The sequence below is a fragment of the Styela clava genome, chromosome 2 (assembly GCF_964204865.1).
Source record: "Styela clava chromosome 2, kaStyClav1.hap1.2, whole genome shotgun sequence".
Taxonomy (NCBI): Eukaryota; Metazoa; Chordata; class Ascidiacea; order Stolidobranchia; family Styelidae; genus Styela; species Styela clava.
This window is the reverse complement of record NC_135251.1, coordinates 10,853,296-10,869,311: the sequence shown is the minus strand read 5'-3', so window position 1 is coordinate 10,869,311 and position 16,016 is coordinate 10,853,296. Positions and strand designations below refer to the sequence as shown.

Sequence of the window (16,016 nt, the reverse complement as noted above, 5' to 3'; positions counted from 1 at the left end):
AATAGAGAAGCCACAAAAAGAAATAATAATAACTATATCTTCTATCTCTTCTATAACATAATCTATAATTTCTATCTCGCCACTAACACATTGCATTCAATGCAATGAAAGATGTAAAAATGCGTCCAATAACATACGTACATGAATATAAGAAGCATTTATGTAGTCTTTGTCACCTTCCCCATTCAGTACCACCCGGGTGGAATCGTCTAAAAAATACGTTTGTAAAATCAATGTAAGTATTGCTAAATTTATTGGCACTTGGTTTTAATACAGTAACACTTCAAGCACGATGTAGTTAGCCCCGAAATTTCCCTTCATTTCAAACAAGGTATTTGCACGCATCTCTGCCTCGTATAACACGTCAACATCGCCCTTTTGACACTTCTGTTTTTATCTTCGTTACAAGAATGTCCTTTCAATAGCTTGTAATCCAAGCGATAACTGCTGCAGATTTTTTTTCGAAATTTATTTCTTGTTGTTTCAAAATAGAACTTACATTTACACCGATATTTAAAATGCTTACATGGAAGAATGTTTTTATATCTGTTCTTTTTCGTCATGTTCGGAAGAGATGCGACTTCTTTTGTTTCTCCTATCAACGTCATAGCTTTCTTCAATTTCTAAAAAAAATAGTTATAATGAAGTACAATTGTAATACGAATCCAATTCAACAACTATTCCAACAAATTTTTTTTTCAAATATTTAAATGCTTTAATCTTAATATAACTTTGAAATTGTCGTTTCAAAGCTCTTACTTCAAATTGGATCTTGAACTCTCCATTGTCACTAGTTTTCATTCTGTTATAAGTGATCAGGAGTGACTCGGCATATATTCGAGTTTCATTCCCAATGTCTACCGTCTCCTCCCGGACGTTTTCATGTGTATTATAGGATTCTGAAAAATAAAATTCTAAACAAATCTGACATTTCAATTTTGCACACACTGAAGCACTAACTACTGTTTTTCAACTACTGAATCGCTTATTTCAATGGAATGTATTCATGGATATTTTTACATTGAAGTAAACCCATAATTTTTATTTGTTTTTTGAACGATATATTCTCTTCATAATGTGACCCTGTGCTAGAATGTGACATTTCATTATTGTAGGAGGAAGTGATTTCAAATTTAATATTGAATACTTGAAGCTTTTTTTGCATAGGACGATAACTTTTAAAGTCCGTTTTCCGATACTGAAGATGAATCTACACATTTTTAATTTACATTCGAGCTCAATTTTATCAATTAGGCGCACCAAACACAAAAACGTCATATTCCCGATATTTTGGTGGATTTAAAATTAATGAAGAATGTGACCCGCACACTGTTGTAATTGCTCGTGCCAACACACAATGAAAGATAAATGGTGAACAATAGGTCGAAATGGCATGATGGACGGAACTCAAAATAATATTTGTAATACCTGGTGATGTTGCAGTGCGAACCAAGGCGATGCTTGTGTCTGTTTTATATTTTGATGATTGACGCCTGAATTAGACGGAATATATTGTAAGAATACCTTATACAGTATACTGAAAGCATAAAGCAAACATATATTCGAACGCGATGGAAAGAAATGAAAACAATTGGACAAATATTACTAATTACCTTTTGCAACAGACAAGCAGGGCAGTTGCCCCCATAATGGTGACAACGATTGCAATGATGATAACTACAATCAGCCAGGTTGTTGAAGTAGCTGTAAATGAGGAAACAAAATAAATAATCGACAAATCACATTTAATCAACTTGGTGGAAAAAATTACGAATAGATTACTCATTTTTGTATTTTGCTCATTTTTAAATGAAACAAACATTTTTTCGGATTTTTCGCAAAAAAGGTTGGTTAAGTTCACATTTAGATACAGTGAATTTTTACGTATGGCATTTTATACTTGACTATGGCAGGAACTAACATACTCTGATGTTTTTCACAATCACAAACGCTGCAAAATATGATAAGTATAACTCTTACCTTCAATTCTAAATGATTGTGAAGCGCTCGTTCCAAGGTGTACATTTCCATTTGCACCGGGAGTTGTTGTGACCATAAAATACCTAAAGTATTGAACACTCGAAGATTTCTTTGCAAAATACTTTATTATTTAAATACGACTTTTCGATCGGAATAATAAATGAAGCTCCTGAATTTTCAATTCACTTTTAAACTCAATTTTATTGAATAATCTATTAGATAAAATTAATAGGTCTTACTCGTAGAATTTTCCCTCGTTTAAAGGGAAATTTTTTGCAGCAAGAACCATCTGGGATATTTCTCTCTTCTTTCTTTTCATGTTTTGTGTTGCGCTGTGAATATCACAGGAAGTTGACGCATCATCACCAAGTGACACAATAGTACGTTCAACTGGAATGTTTGATCTGTAAAAAAATAATTCGGGTAAAATATTATTATTCAATTAAAATATACATGCTGAATGAGATGAAGGCTACAAAACTGCATAAGACGCAAAAGTGAGGCCCCGCCCAAAATAAAAATATTTGTTCGAGACAGTAAAGTAAAACTAAAAACTGTAATAACCCATCTCTTATATCACAACTGGCAGCACATGAACCGCTAAAAGCAATTAATAAATTTGTGCGATATTTCGAACAAAATGCCTACCAGGTACTAACTACATTCAACACAGCGGCCAATTTCGATGTTCCCAATTCTGGTACTCAACCTGATAAAACAAATGAGGTAGATGAAGCCAAAACGAACAACAACTATTTTCCCTAAGCTTCCTACGTGAATTATAGAATCGTCTTCTTGGAGCTAAGAAGTAACACGTTCCGCGCAACAAAACATGTAAGAATTTGTTAGAAATACCAATATTTCTAACAACGCCATATTTGCACGCGCAACGCTATATTTGTATGCGAAATCTTATTCATGTTTATTCAAAAAAAGAACGTTTTTCCACACAGAAAAATGTAAGTACGTACGAACCTTGCTATAGCAATGTACTTCTGACCCTCTTGTGGTTTGAGTAATTTCGAATTTGCCTCTGCCTTTTTCAAATCTTCAATTGTGAAGTTAACGGAAGAACGCTCGCTCTTTCCTTGCTCTTGAAAGTCAACGACAACAAAGATGCAACTTAAAATTGAAAAAAATATTTTATACCCTGGCCGGTAAATTAACTACTTATACCAAGGTATGAGGTGAATGGTTCACCAGATGCAGAGCTTGCAATTCGATTTCATTGAAATCCTTCAGTTTATGGGCTAATAGTTATGGCTTAGATCCTGGTAACAGTTCATGAACGTTTTGTTGTCATCTGTGAAGTGTGAAAAACGTATGAGCAAGTAAAACGGCCTCTAATCTAATTTATCGTTTTGCAAAGCAACACGCTCTACTACTTGTATCGTATTAGGATACAATAGCTTGTAATATAGGATGTAATAGATTTCTACATATTTGTCATCTCAATACGTGATTCAAAGTTCTCAGGTGACATCCGCAAGAACACCAATTTCGTAGTTTATTCACGCACACGTCTTTACCTACCTGATTGGCCCATTACTCTGGTCAATGGTCGAGATTTCAATATTTCTTGTTTTTGTGTCGCCTTTATTCTCCAACATCTTCGGCGCAGCTACAAACGAAGGAGCTAAAAATATGACAATTTCAGCACTTGTATGTACATAGTCACAGTTTTTGAGGTACATCCATTTGTCTGTTGCGACATAAGTTATTGTCGACAACTGGCCGACTACAATATTTTACGGTGACCGTACATTTGAACCCACGTACATTTGAACACATGTGTATATTCGCGGGTTCAATCTATATGCGGGTGCTAAACCCATGGGTTAGGGTTATTATGGGTTCAAATATCCGTAAAACAACAAAAAAAATTTATAGGTGCAATAGTGTGCAGGTGCAATCGTCGTGGGTTCAAATGTACGTGGGTTCAAATGTAATGGAACCATATTTTACACTGTAAATGTTAACGAATATCTAACTGAGAAAGACGACTGGATGTTTTTTATAAATATTGAAGGATAAAAAAAGGAAATAACTGTCAAATCGGGACTGTTACCTTCTGTATCGCTTGTGCAATCGCCCGCAGCTGTGGACAAAATTCCTGGATTATTACAAGCAATTGCGTAAATGGACACTGTGTAGTTTCTATTCGGTGTGGTATGGAAGGAATAATTCCGAGTCGATTTGAGTGGAATCTTGAACTTGTCGTTGTATTTCTTAGATTCCAAATCTTTGGATCCAATTTTAATCAAAGTTGAATGAACTGAAATCTGTGACAAGGAAATTAAAGATTCATGAATGTCGCATTTGACGCCATCCTAGGCTTTTAATAAACCCTCGATAGATTCTCATAGTAAACTTGTATGGAAAAGCTATTATTTTGGATCTGTTATATTTACTCTTTATTGATTTGTTTTATTTTCACTTTGAACTACAGTGAATGAATGCACTTGGTAGTTTCGAAAAACCTGTTCTCTTGACACATACAATCCATACAATGGGTTGTAAACGTTCTCAGCTTGTGAAGAATGGACAGTTTGGAAATTGCGTGAACTGGAGTGATTTATTATAGCAGGTTAGTAATTTACAAAATGAACTGAATATAATGTAACATAGGTAAACAACTTGCCTTGAAACCAGTGATGTAATCTGAATCATTTGACTTTGACCATGAAATCTTACATGCTTTATCACTCGGATGCTTTTCGAACTTGACATCTGGTATCACACCAGCTTGATTGAAAGATGTTTTCAGTTGAATTTCTGTTCCAGGGTTTGTTATGCATGTTTCGAGACATAGTGACATCTGGAATGAGTTGTAACAAATATCAGTCTTTCACAGATACAACTAACCTTCATAATATGTATAATTATTCGCTTACTTAATTGACCACCCTGAACAAAACCACTAAAATTATACGAAATTATGGCGTGGAAGGTAATGGCAGACATCAGTTGAATTGATGCTGTAAATATTTTTGTAAAGTGAAGCAGCAAGTATCATATAAAATTTAGGACACCAAGGTCGAAATGAGACACATATTTACTACATAATATTGCATATCGCTATTGTTTGAATTTCGCTATTGTTTCCTTATAGTCGAAGAAATTGTCATTTTATCTAGTTATGGTTCGTGTTTTGGTAGTAATGTTCTTCCATCAATACTATACTTTGAAGCTAAAGTGATTTTCGAAAATAGTTTATGCGTCAGAAATACCCACTTATACAGTTTTAAAATTGCCTTTTCTTTCTAATAAATGAAACATTTTAAATTGTTGACAATACCTCCACAGTATACAACGATTGTTGCGTCAAGTTTGTGAAAATTGTTTCGATTGTTTTATTATCAGATGGCGTGATTTCGACAGTTTCACTGTAACGACTTCCTGATAATGTGATCCTGTGCGAAAAATGCAATCTTCAAACACTGGTCGACTCAATACCAACCGACCGAGCACAAAAATAGTCCAATGGTAAACAAACGCTAGTTTTTCTAGCAAACAATCACTACCTTTAATATCTTTGTTAGGTGTATGTAACCACCATACTGATATAGGGTAGCTATCACAAGCCAATCTGATTTTGTAATGTATATATAAATGAAATAAACTTAAAGTGCTAGTCATCTCTCAAAAATGGAGTTTCTATCAATATTAATTTCAAATCCATAATACTATACCTGTGTTTTATATGAGTTGCTTCCACGCCGGGAATCCACCTGACATTAATATCTGAACTGCAGTTAGGTGATGATGCAGAGTATTCAGGCATTTCAATAACTGAAATAAAGTGAATAAAATAATGAAATGTTAAATTAAATGAATGAGTTAATGGTGAAGTAAATGCATTCGTTGATGTGACTTTATTCAAAAATATATCTGATTTCTTAAATCTTTTTAACAAAGTTTCAAACCAAAAGCATTTTCAATTTTAACAAATGTAACATTTCATACATGAAATCAAAAGGATTCGTTAACATTTTTATACCTTTAACCGTTTTGTTACTTCCCGCTTCATTTTGGTCATCTCCTACATAATTTATCACACTACAGGTGTAAACTCCAGCGTGGGACTTGGCTGCAGTGCCTGTCCCTGGTGTTTTGAAATACAATACAGATTTGGTTAGGGAACTCGTCTGATAAACATCAGAAATTGTATTCCTGCTGACGGCTTCTTTCTCAAAATACCATAATACAGAAGGACTAGGGAATCCGGTTGCGTAGCAAGTTATTGTTTGAGTCTGGTTCGTTGGGATCGCAATACGAGATGGAGTGATATTGGCGATATTTGCTTTTTCTGAAACAATTGAAAGAAGTATCGTTATTGTTAAAAAGCTAATGAATCAAAGTAACAAATCACTAAGCTATTCAGTTTAAGGTATTCAAGTTCTTCGTATTTTCGTGTAATTATAGAATGTGAATTATGGTATTCAATTGTAGCTTACAGAAATAATTCTTTGTAATAATATTTGAATCAAATTTGACAGAAAAAATTTGATTGTTAAATTTTTAATAGTTTCATCTCATAATGTACCTAGCAATATGTATCTTATACGGTCACTTGCCACGTAACATAGCAGGCGAAATTTTCTACGGTACAATGCAAATATGCTCACCGTGAACAGCAATTGTTATATTAATGACGCGTTGCGCTTTTCCTGCCACTGCTTTCAACATGTACGCATGCCCTTCAGAAGCTGAATGCATCGGGCCAATTATAAATTCAACGGTTCCATTCCCAACTGATTTTTTATCAAAAATACTTGAATTGCCTTCTTTGTAAAGTTTGATTTCGACTTCGCCGAGTTCAGACAAAACTTGAAGAGTTATTGTCACTGATTCGCCAATGAGAGTAATATTATTCGATTGAGTCGCCGTAATGGACAATTTGTCTGAAACAAGTAATGACAAATAGTTGAGTTTAGTAATTAAAATAAGCAATCAAATGCAAAAAAATAGCGTATTTAAACATGACAGGCTTTGAACGCCATGATCAAACCGTCTGCACAGAATCATCAATCAATTATTTGAACAAACTGAACTAAATTAAGGATTTGGATTAGTTTTATTGGTAGAAAGTGAATTTTCCTAACTATTATTGTACAATTTGTACATAATTTTAATATCTATACAATTACTTGAGCTCTGAGTCATATAGATGTTTCCATTATATAGAGAGTAGGACTGAGCATTTCGAATCGAATGGACCAGGCTTGTCCGTGGGAATGGAATTTCAATGGGTTGGGATGGGATATTTCCCTTACAAATGTGGGATCAAGAATACGTTTGAATACAGTAAAGTAGTTAAGTATTACACATGACACTTATTTTCTCGATGCGGCGGAAAATAACACACGTTAATTTTACTGTTTCAAACAAGCGCAATTTAAACAAAATTTCGGGTTAAAACATTCCATATTATGATAAAACTGAACAGGATTTTATCGAAAATGAGATGTGAAAGTCGAAACTCATCATCCGCCATTTAAAAAGGTTCAAGATAAAACATCTCACACGTACAGTCAATGCATCAATCCGTTTTCGGACAGAATCGCAAAATAATATAATTCCCACCGTAAAATTTGAAAGATTGTGTAGCGCTCCTTCCGAAGTGTATTTTTTCATTTGCACCGGGAGTTGTTGTGACCATGAAATACCTAAAATATTAAATATATACTTTAGGATTCCTCTAAAAAAGCCTTAGGTTTTCAAATACGACTTTGGGATCATAATAATAAATCTGCCCTCAAATGTTAAATTTAAGTTAAATTTCAATGTTATTCAATAATCATTTAGGTAAAAACAGTTAATCTTACCCGTAAAATTTTCCCTCATCTAGAAGGAAATTTTTTGCAGCAAAATTCACTTGTGATATTCCATTCCTCCTTCTGTTAGTTTTTTGTGTAGCACTACGAATATCACATGAAGTTGAGGCATCATCACCAATAGACACAATAGTACTTTCAATTGGAATGTTTGATCTGTAAATAAAATAAGTCGTGTAGAATAGTATTATTTAAATCTGGTTGGTCAAATGAAATGAATACTGCGAAACTGATACGCCCATTTATTCAATAATATTCAATGGTATTTTTGTGGATCGGATGTTATAGACACTCCATAAAACAAAATATGTAAAATTGTGTCCTAAATATCAATGACAATAATTCCAACAATGCTATCGGCTAATACACCGAAAGAAGTATTTGTATGCGAAATCTTAGGTATATATGTTTGTTGATACCATGAAAATTTTTTCAGATTCATTTATTCACAAAATTTAATGTTGTGAACACCTACGAACCTTGCTATGGCAATGTACTTCATGCCCACATTCGGTTTAGATGATTTTGAATTTTCCTCGGCTTTCTTCAAATCTTCCATTGTGAAATTAGCGAAAGACTGCTCGCTCTGTTCTTGTTCATGAATGCCAACGATAATAAAAATGCAACTGAAAAGTGAACGAGCGTCTCCTTTACGCTGGCTTTTTAATTGACATTTCATACCAGAGTCAGAGGTGAATAAGTTATCGGACTCAAAGCTAACAATTTGATGTAGTTGAAATCCTTCAGTTTATGAGCTAATGGTAAAGACTTAGATCTTGGTAAAAGTTCATGAACGTTTCATTGTGATCTTGGGTGAGAAAAACGCATGAACAAGTAAAACGTTCGATAACTGTAATTTACGCTTTACAAAGCAACGTTCTCTATTATACTTTTATCGTATTTAGAGGATGTAATACCCTGTAATATAGGATGTAATAGATTTCTGCATATTTGTTATCTCAATTGTTGATCCTTATTAGTTATAAGGTTACATCCGCAAAAACCACCTATTACGTATATACGGTTCATTCACACACACGTCTTCTACCTACCTGATTGTCCCATTACTCTGATCAATGGCTGAGATTTGAATATTTCTCGTTTTTGTGTCGCCTTTATCCTCCAAAAACTTCGGTGCAGCTACAACCGATGGAGCTGAAAATATAACAACTTCAGCAATTGGTATGCAAATAGTCATAGTGGATGTTACTTTGGTGAATATCATGAGCATTCAAAGTACATTCGTTTGTCTGTTGCGTTGCACAACGTGATTTATTGTCGACAACTGGTCGATTACAATATTCATGACTCTTCTAAATGTTATCGAATAACTAACTACGAGAAAGCGATCATTTCGAAAGACAATGTGACGAATTGATGTTTAGTAAATCTTGCTGGATGAAAAAAGGAAAAACCTGTTAAATATGAAGCATTACCTTCTGTATCGCTTATGCAATTGCCAACAGCTTTGGAAAAAATTCCTGGTTTATCGCAAGCAATGCCTTGAATGAACACTGTGTAGTTTCTATTCGGTTTGGTATCAAAGGAATAATTCTGAGCCGATTTGAGTTGAATATCGAACGTGTCGTTGTATTTCTCAGATTCCAAACTTTTGAAACCAATTTTAACTAAAGTTGAATAAGCTGAAACCTGTCAAAAAGCAATAAAATATCCGTGGACGTCGCTTGTGAGGTCATTTTAGGTTATTTTAAACCCTGCACAGATTTTTACGGTCTCTAGAACTTCTGTTTTTTTACGTGGTTAACCAGAGTTTAGGGAGGTGTCAATAGTTGCTCAGATTGTCGGAGGACATAGGGTTAAAGTTTCATTTCAATCTTGCTCATCTCAAAAGCTATTATTTTTGATCTATTATAATTACTTTTCACTGAATTGTTTCATTTTTACTTCAAACTACAGTGAATGAATGCACTTGGTGGTTTAGAAAAACCTGTTATCTTGACACATACAATGTCTTGTACACGTTCTCAGCTTGCGAAGAATGAGCAGTTTGGAGTTTGACGTGAATGAATTTTGCGTGAACAGGAAGGATTTAGTATATCAGGTTGGTAACTTTCTAAATGAACTGATTGTAATGTAAGACACAGGAAAACAACTTGCCTTGAAACCAGTGATGTATTCTGAATCATTTGACTTTGACCACGAGATCTTACATGTTTTATCAGTCGCATGCCCTTCGAGTTTGACATTTGGTATCTCACCAGCTTGACTGATAGCTGTTTTTACTTTGACCGCTCTTCCGGGGTTTGTTTTCCACGTTTCAAGGCAGATTGCCATCTGGAATGAGTGAACAAAAATGAATCTTCCAGATATCCAACTCACCTTTATATCAGTTGATTTGGCGCAGCTATTATATATATTTAAATCATACAATTGATACAATCTCTATAGATTTTTTTCATTTGGAATTTTACAAAAAACTAGAAGAATTGTATACAATATAGGCGATAGGTAACAGATGAAATTTAGTATAACAGCAGTCCAAATTTAAAACACTAATTTCTCTTTCGTTTCCTAGGCGACAACATTGTCATTTTATCTAGTTTGGGCCATGTGTTAGTGATAATAATAATCTATCAAACAAATGATTAATTACAGAGGGCACAATATGTAAATACTATTCCCCAAACGTAAAACGAAAACAGGATCATGCGTCAAAAATACCCCCTGACCTAAATATTATTATTTCTATTTAACAAATTAGGTATTTAAAATTTTTGACAATACCTTCACAATGTACAACGATTGTTGAGTCAAGTTCGTGAAAATTGTTTTAATCATTTGATTATCAGATGGCGTGAATTTCTTTACTGTTTTTCCGTAATTCTCTCCTAATAATGTAATCCTGCGTAAAAATGTCATTTTGAAAGCCAGTCGACTTAATGCGATTAAATCAAGCACCATTATAAAGAATTCAAACAGTAAACAAACGTTGGTTTTCATAGCAACAATCAGTGCCTCCAATATCTTTATTAGGTATTTGAAATGATTATACTGTTATAGTGTAGCTATCACAAGTCAAACTTTTGTAATATATATATGCATGAAACAATTACTGAAAGAGTTACTCATTTTTAAAAATAAAGTTTATGTCAATATTAATATTATCACAAATTCAAACCAATAATGCTATACTTGTGTTTTATATTAGTTGCTTCCACACCGGGAATCCACCTGACTTCAATGTCAGAACTACAGTTAATTGGTGATGCAGAGTATTCACGCATTTCAATAACTGAAATGATAAATAAAAACTTTTTGCAATTCAAATTGAATGAATGAGATAATAGAGAAGTAAATGCATGTGTAACTTTATTCATAGAACATATCTGTCTTTGGAAACTTTATTGACAAAGTTTCAAACCAAAAATTTTTTTCCTCTAATCTAACGAATGTAACAATTTATATATACATAAAGATAAAATAGTTCCTTACGATTTTCATACCTTTAGCTGTCTTTCCCTTTTCGACTCTATTTTTATATTCTCCTACATAATTTGACACGCGGCAGCTATAAACTCCAGCATGGGATTCGGCTCGAGCACTTGGCCATGTTGTTTTGAAATATAATACCGATTTGGTTGAAGAATTCGTCTGATGAACATAAGAAATTGTATTCCTGCTGACGACTTTTTCCTTAAAATACCATAACACAGAAGGACTAGGGAATCCGGTGGCGTAGCAAGTAATTGTTTGGTTCTGGTTTGATGGGATCGCAATACGAGATGGAGTGATATTGGCAATATTTGCTTTTTCTGAAAAAATTAAAAAAAAAACGTTAATGTTAAAATGTTCATGAATCAACTAATTTATTCAGTTGTAAGTTATTCAAGTTTTTCGTATTTTCGTGCAAATTTAGATTGCGAATTAATGTATTCAATTATAGCTTGCATAAATATTTGTTTGTAATAATATTTTTATGAAAATTAACAAATAAAATTCAATTGTTGCTTTTCCAATGCTTCATCCATTAATGTACCTAATACTATATATTTTATAACGTCACTTGCCACGTAACATAGTAAGCGGAATCATTCTACAGTACAATGCAAATACTCTCACCGTGAACAGCAATTGTTATATTGATGACGCGTTGCGCTTCTCCTGCCACTGCTTTGAACATGTACGCATGCCCTTCAGAGGCTGAATTCATTGGGCCAATCGTAAATTCTACGGTTCCATTCCCGACTGATTTTTCATCAAGGATATTCGAATTGCCTTCTTTGTAAAGTTTGATTCCGACTTCGCCGAGTTCAGACAAAACTTGAAGAGTTATTGTCACTGATTCGCCAATGAGAGTAATATTATTCGATTGAGTCGCCGTGATAGACAATTTGTCTGAAACAATTAATGAAAAATAATTGAAGTTAGTTGTATTTTAAATAAGAAATATATTGTATTTCAACATGAAAGGCTGCTAATACCATGATCAAACCGACTGCACAAAACCAGCAATCAAATATTTAAATACTTGAATACTCATTTTGTTCTTTTGCTTGAGAGTGAATTTAAAAAAATGCGCATTATTACCATATTCAACCAAATGGAAAATGACTTGAGCTCTAAGTCATTTAGAGCAGGGATTTTCAAACTTTTGGTGTTATGGAACCCGTAAAGAGTTTGTCTATTATATACGGAACCCCACACAAACTAAAAAAAAAACAAAATAAAAAACATTGTTAACCATTTATCTTCCTGAGTAACTTGAAATTATCTCAATCAATGACTCGATTTATTTGCTGCTTTGTATTTGAATATATTCAAATTGCCGTTGTCAAATTTTGCTTATTGTTATTGCTTGGACAGTTACAAAATCAGCCAAGTCAGTATTTTAAGTAAATAAATAGCTCGCGGATCCCCAAGGTTTCTCTCACTTTAAGAACCTATGATCTAGAACAGTGGTTCCCAAACTGGGATAATTACCCCCAAAAGGGTAGTAATCCTTACAATTTCTTGCTGGACCTTCAACGCTCGCGTCTTGTCAATGATCTTTGTGTAAGTACATAATAACAATACTCCGTCGTACAAATTGTAGGCTAAAACGCTGAGCTAGCGCAAGTTTAACATTCTAAAGTCAGATCCGAGGATCGCCAATTTTGGCCAAAGGAAAAGTGAAGGCGATATTACGGTATATTTAAGAAAGTGGTAGTTGAGCCTTTGGTGATTCGATTTAGGGGTAACAATATTAAAAAGTATGAGATTATGTAAAGAGTTGGGCTGAGCATTTCGAATCGAGTAGATCAGGTTTTCCATGGGAATGGGATTTCAATGCGGTGGAACGGAAAATTTTTCATTGAAATGTGCGGTCAAAAGTACGTTTGTAAACTATAACATATGACATTTTTTTTCTTGACATGGCGGGAATAACATACTCTAAAATGTTTTTCATTATATGTAGCGAAACCGAAGAAATACATTTTTTCCCGAAGTTCCAAGGAAAATGGGGGGTGTTCCTATATGTCATAGTAAGTGCTCCCATCTTCTTTTTCACAGCGACTACGCCACCAACAACACGAACAATAGCAATTTCTGGTCAATACATTCTATTTTACAAAAAAACTGATCTGGATTCCCCCGATTAGAAGATTTGAAAGTCGGAACTTGTTTGCCCCTTTTAAAAAGGTCCAAGATAAAACATTTCCCACGTACAGTCAGTGCACAAATCCGTTTCGAGGAGTATGAGATAATCGCAAAAATATTTAATTCTCACCGTAACATTTGAATGATTGTGCAGTGCTCATTCCGAAGTGTACCTTTTCATTTGAACCGGGAGTTGTTGTGACCATGAAATACCTAAAATATTGAATACTTTAGGATTTCTGTAAACAAAGCAATGAATCCTGCCTTCAAATGTTAAATTAAAGCTCCAATCCGATGTTTTTCAATAGTCATTTAGGTAAAGACATGATCCGAATTTATATTTTTTTTGGTATGCAAAAGGAATAAAAAATAATGAAATAGTCTGCCGTATTCAAGCATCGAGATTAACTCATTCGTCCAAGCATGCCTTTCTGTAGATAACACCTTCAAAAAGACGTTGGTAAATGTTACATTCACGTAAACGTCCGAACAGGACCAATTAGAATTGATTTTACATGTTATACGTTCGCTAATAATTTTAGCAGGAAGCAACGAAACAAACAAAATAAGGCATACATCTTCAGTAAGTAGGCTAGCGTTGCGCTACACAGCAACAACAGTAACAAGAACATGTTCGTGTATAATGCTGGATGGCTGAACGCCAAAGCGGAACTTTTGGCTGACTTGTCGTGAGGGCGGGACATGACGCTAAAAAGCGGGACCGTCCCGCCTAAAACGGGACGTATGGTAAGCCTAGGTAAAAACAGTGAATCTCACTCGTAAAATTTTCCCTCATCTAGAGGGAAATTTGTTGCAGCAAAGTTCATCTGCGGTATTCTACTCTTTGGTATTTTCGTGTTTTGTTTAGCGCTAAGAATATCACATGAAGTCGAGGCATCATCACCAAGAGACACAATATCACTTCCAAGTGGAATGTTTGACCTGTGAAAAAATAAATTGTGCCGAATAGTATTATTTAAATACGACTGGTCAAATGAAATGAATACGGCAAAACTGATACGCTTATTCAATATAGGTTCAATTTTGAAAATCTTGATTAGATGCTTTTTTAGTCAGGGATAATGAAGACTCCATAAAACAAAATAGTATGTAAAAATTGATTCGAAATAGCAATATTCCCGACAATGCTATATTCAATCCGCTAATACCTCGAAAAAATATTTGTTTGAAAAATCTCATTTGTTTTTAATTTTTATTTACAACATGAACATTTTTTCAGATTCACTATTTGACAAAATTGATATCGTATAAGCACTACGAACCTTGCAATGGCAATGTACTTCATGCCCACATTCGGTTCGGATGATTTCGAAATTGCCTCAGCCTTCGTCAAATCTTCCATTGTGAAGCTAGTGGAATACTGCTCGCTATTTTCTTGTTCGTGAATGCCAACGATAATGAAAATGCAGCTGAAAATTGAACGAGCGTTTCCTTTGTGTGTGTGTGAATTAACATTTCACACCAGGGTCAGAGGTGAATGAGTTATCAGACTGGAAGCTAGCAATTTGATTTTGTTGAAATCTTTCAGTTTATGAGCTCATGGTTATGACTTAGATTTTGGCAACAGTTCATGAACGTTTTATTGTGATTCGGTGTGTGAAACTTATGCACAAGTAAAGCGGCGCTTCCCTCAGATTTATCGCTTTGCAAATGAACATCGTCAATTACTTGCAACGTATTTTAGAGGATGTTATAGATTGTAATATAGGATTTAATGAATTACTCAATTGTTCATTCTTATTTCTAAAGTGACATCCGCCAAAACACTTAATTCGTTGTTCATTCACTCACACGTCTTCTACCTACCTGATTGTCCCATTACTCTGGTCAATGGCTGAGATTTGAATATTTCTCGTTTTTGTGTCGCCTTTATCCTTCAAAATCTTAGGCGCAGCTACAACCGACGGAGCTAAACATATAACAACGATATAGGGATTTGTATGCAAAAAGTCATAGTGGATGTTACTTTTGTGAATATCATCAGTATTCAAAGTACATCCGGTTGTCTGTTGCGCTACACACCGTGATTAATTGTTGACAACTGGCCGATTACATTATTTGTGACTCTTCTAAATGTTATCAAATAACTAATTATGAGAAAGATATCTTTTCGGAAGATAATGAGACGACTGCGTGTTTAGTAAATATTGCTGGATTAAAGAAGGAAATAGCTTTTAAATCTGAAGCATTACCTTCTGTATCGCTTATGCAATTGCCAACAGCTCTGGACAAAATTCCGGGTTTATCACAAGCAATGGCTTGAATATACACTGTGTAGTTTCTATTAGGTTTGGTATCGAAGGAATAACTCTGAGCCGATCTGAGTGGAATATCAAACGTGTCGTTGTATTTCTCAGATTCCGAACTTATGGAACCAGTTTGAACCAAAGTTGAATAAGCTGAAACCTGTCAAAAAGGAACAAAATAGCTGCGCACGTCGCCTCTAAGGCCATTTTAGGTTAAGTTAAACGCTGTGTAGATTTTTACGGTTTCTGGAAAGGTTATTTTTGTTTATGTGGTTAACATGAGTTGATCAAAGTCTCATTTCAACCTTAATTGGAAAAGCTATTATTTTGGATC

The 16,016-nt window shown here is 34.3% G+C and overlaps 1 protein-coding gene across 1 annotated transcript in view; it reads right to left on the bottom strand.

Annotated features, from left to right (window-relative positions):
• Positions 1-15,981, bottom strand: part of LOC120336019 (uncharacterized) — a 30,656-nt gene extending 14,675 nt beyond the window's left edge. Inside the window, exons 1-30 of the mRNA XM_078119145.1 lie at positions 15,629-15,981; positions 15,243-15,345; positions 14,699-14,845; positions 14,193-14,357; positions 13,546-13,628; positions 11,898-12,173; positions 11,282-11,590; positions 10,971-11,070; positions 10,563-10,680; positions 9,936-10,112; positions 9,254-9,467; positions 8,870-8,972; positions 8,297-8,443; positions 7,809-7,973; positions 7,567-7,649; positions 6,609-6,884; positions 5,981-6,289; positions 5,673-5,772; positions 5,279-5,393; positions 4,622-4,798; positions 4,049-4,262; positions 3,514-3,616; positions 2,956-3,102; positions 2,220-2,384; positions 1,981-2,063; positions 1,614-1,704; positions 1,429-1,493; positions 760-899; positions 527-623; positions 142-209 (exon numbers count right to left, since the gene is read on the bottom strand). Coding sequence (XP_077975271.1) covers positions 142-209; positions 527-623; positions 760-899; positions 1,429-1,493; positions 1,614-1,704; positions 1,981-2,063; positions 2,220-2,384; positions 2,956-3,102; positions 3,514-3,616; positions 4,049-4,262; positions 4,622-4,798; positions 5,279-5,393; positions 5,673-5,772; positions 5,981-6,289; positions 6,609-6,884; positions 7,567-7,649; positions 7,809-7,973; positions 8,297-8,443; positions 8,870-8,972; positions 9,254-9,467; positions 9,936-10,112; positions 10,563-10,680; positions 10,971-11,070; positions 11,282-11,590; positions 11,898-12,173; positions 13,546-13,628; positions 14,193-14,357; positions 14,699-14,778 — 4,170 coding nt within the window. The 5' untranslated portion in view covers positions 14,779-14,845; positions 15,243-15,345; positions 15,629-15,981. The remainder of the gene's footprint in view (positions 1-141; positions 210-526; positions 624-759; positions 900-1,428; positions 1,494-1,613; positions 1,705-1,980; positions 2,064-2,219; positions 2,385-2,955; positions 3,103-3,513; positions 3,617-4,048; positions 4,263-4,621; positions 4,799-5,278; positions 5,394-5,672; positions 5,773-5,980; positions 6,290-6,608; positions 6,885-7,566; positions 7,650-7,808; positions 7,974-8,296; positions 8,444-8,869; positions 8,973-9,253; positions 9,468-9,935; positions 10,113-10,562; positions 10,681-10,970; positions 11,071-11,281; positions 11,591-11,897; positions 12,174-13,545; positions 13,629-14,192; positions 14,358-14,698; positions 14,846-15,242; positions 15,346-15,628) is intronic.
• Positions 15,982-16,016: the final 35 nt, after the last annotated feature.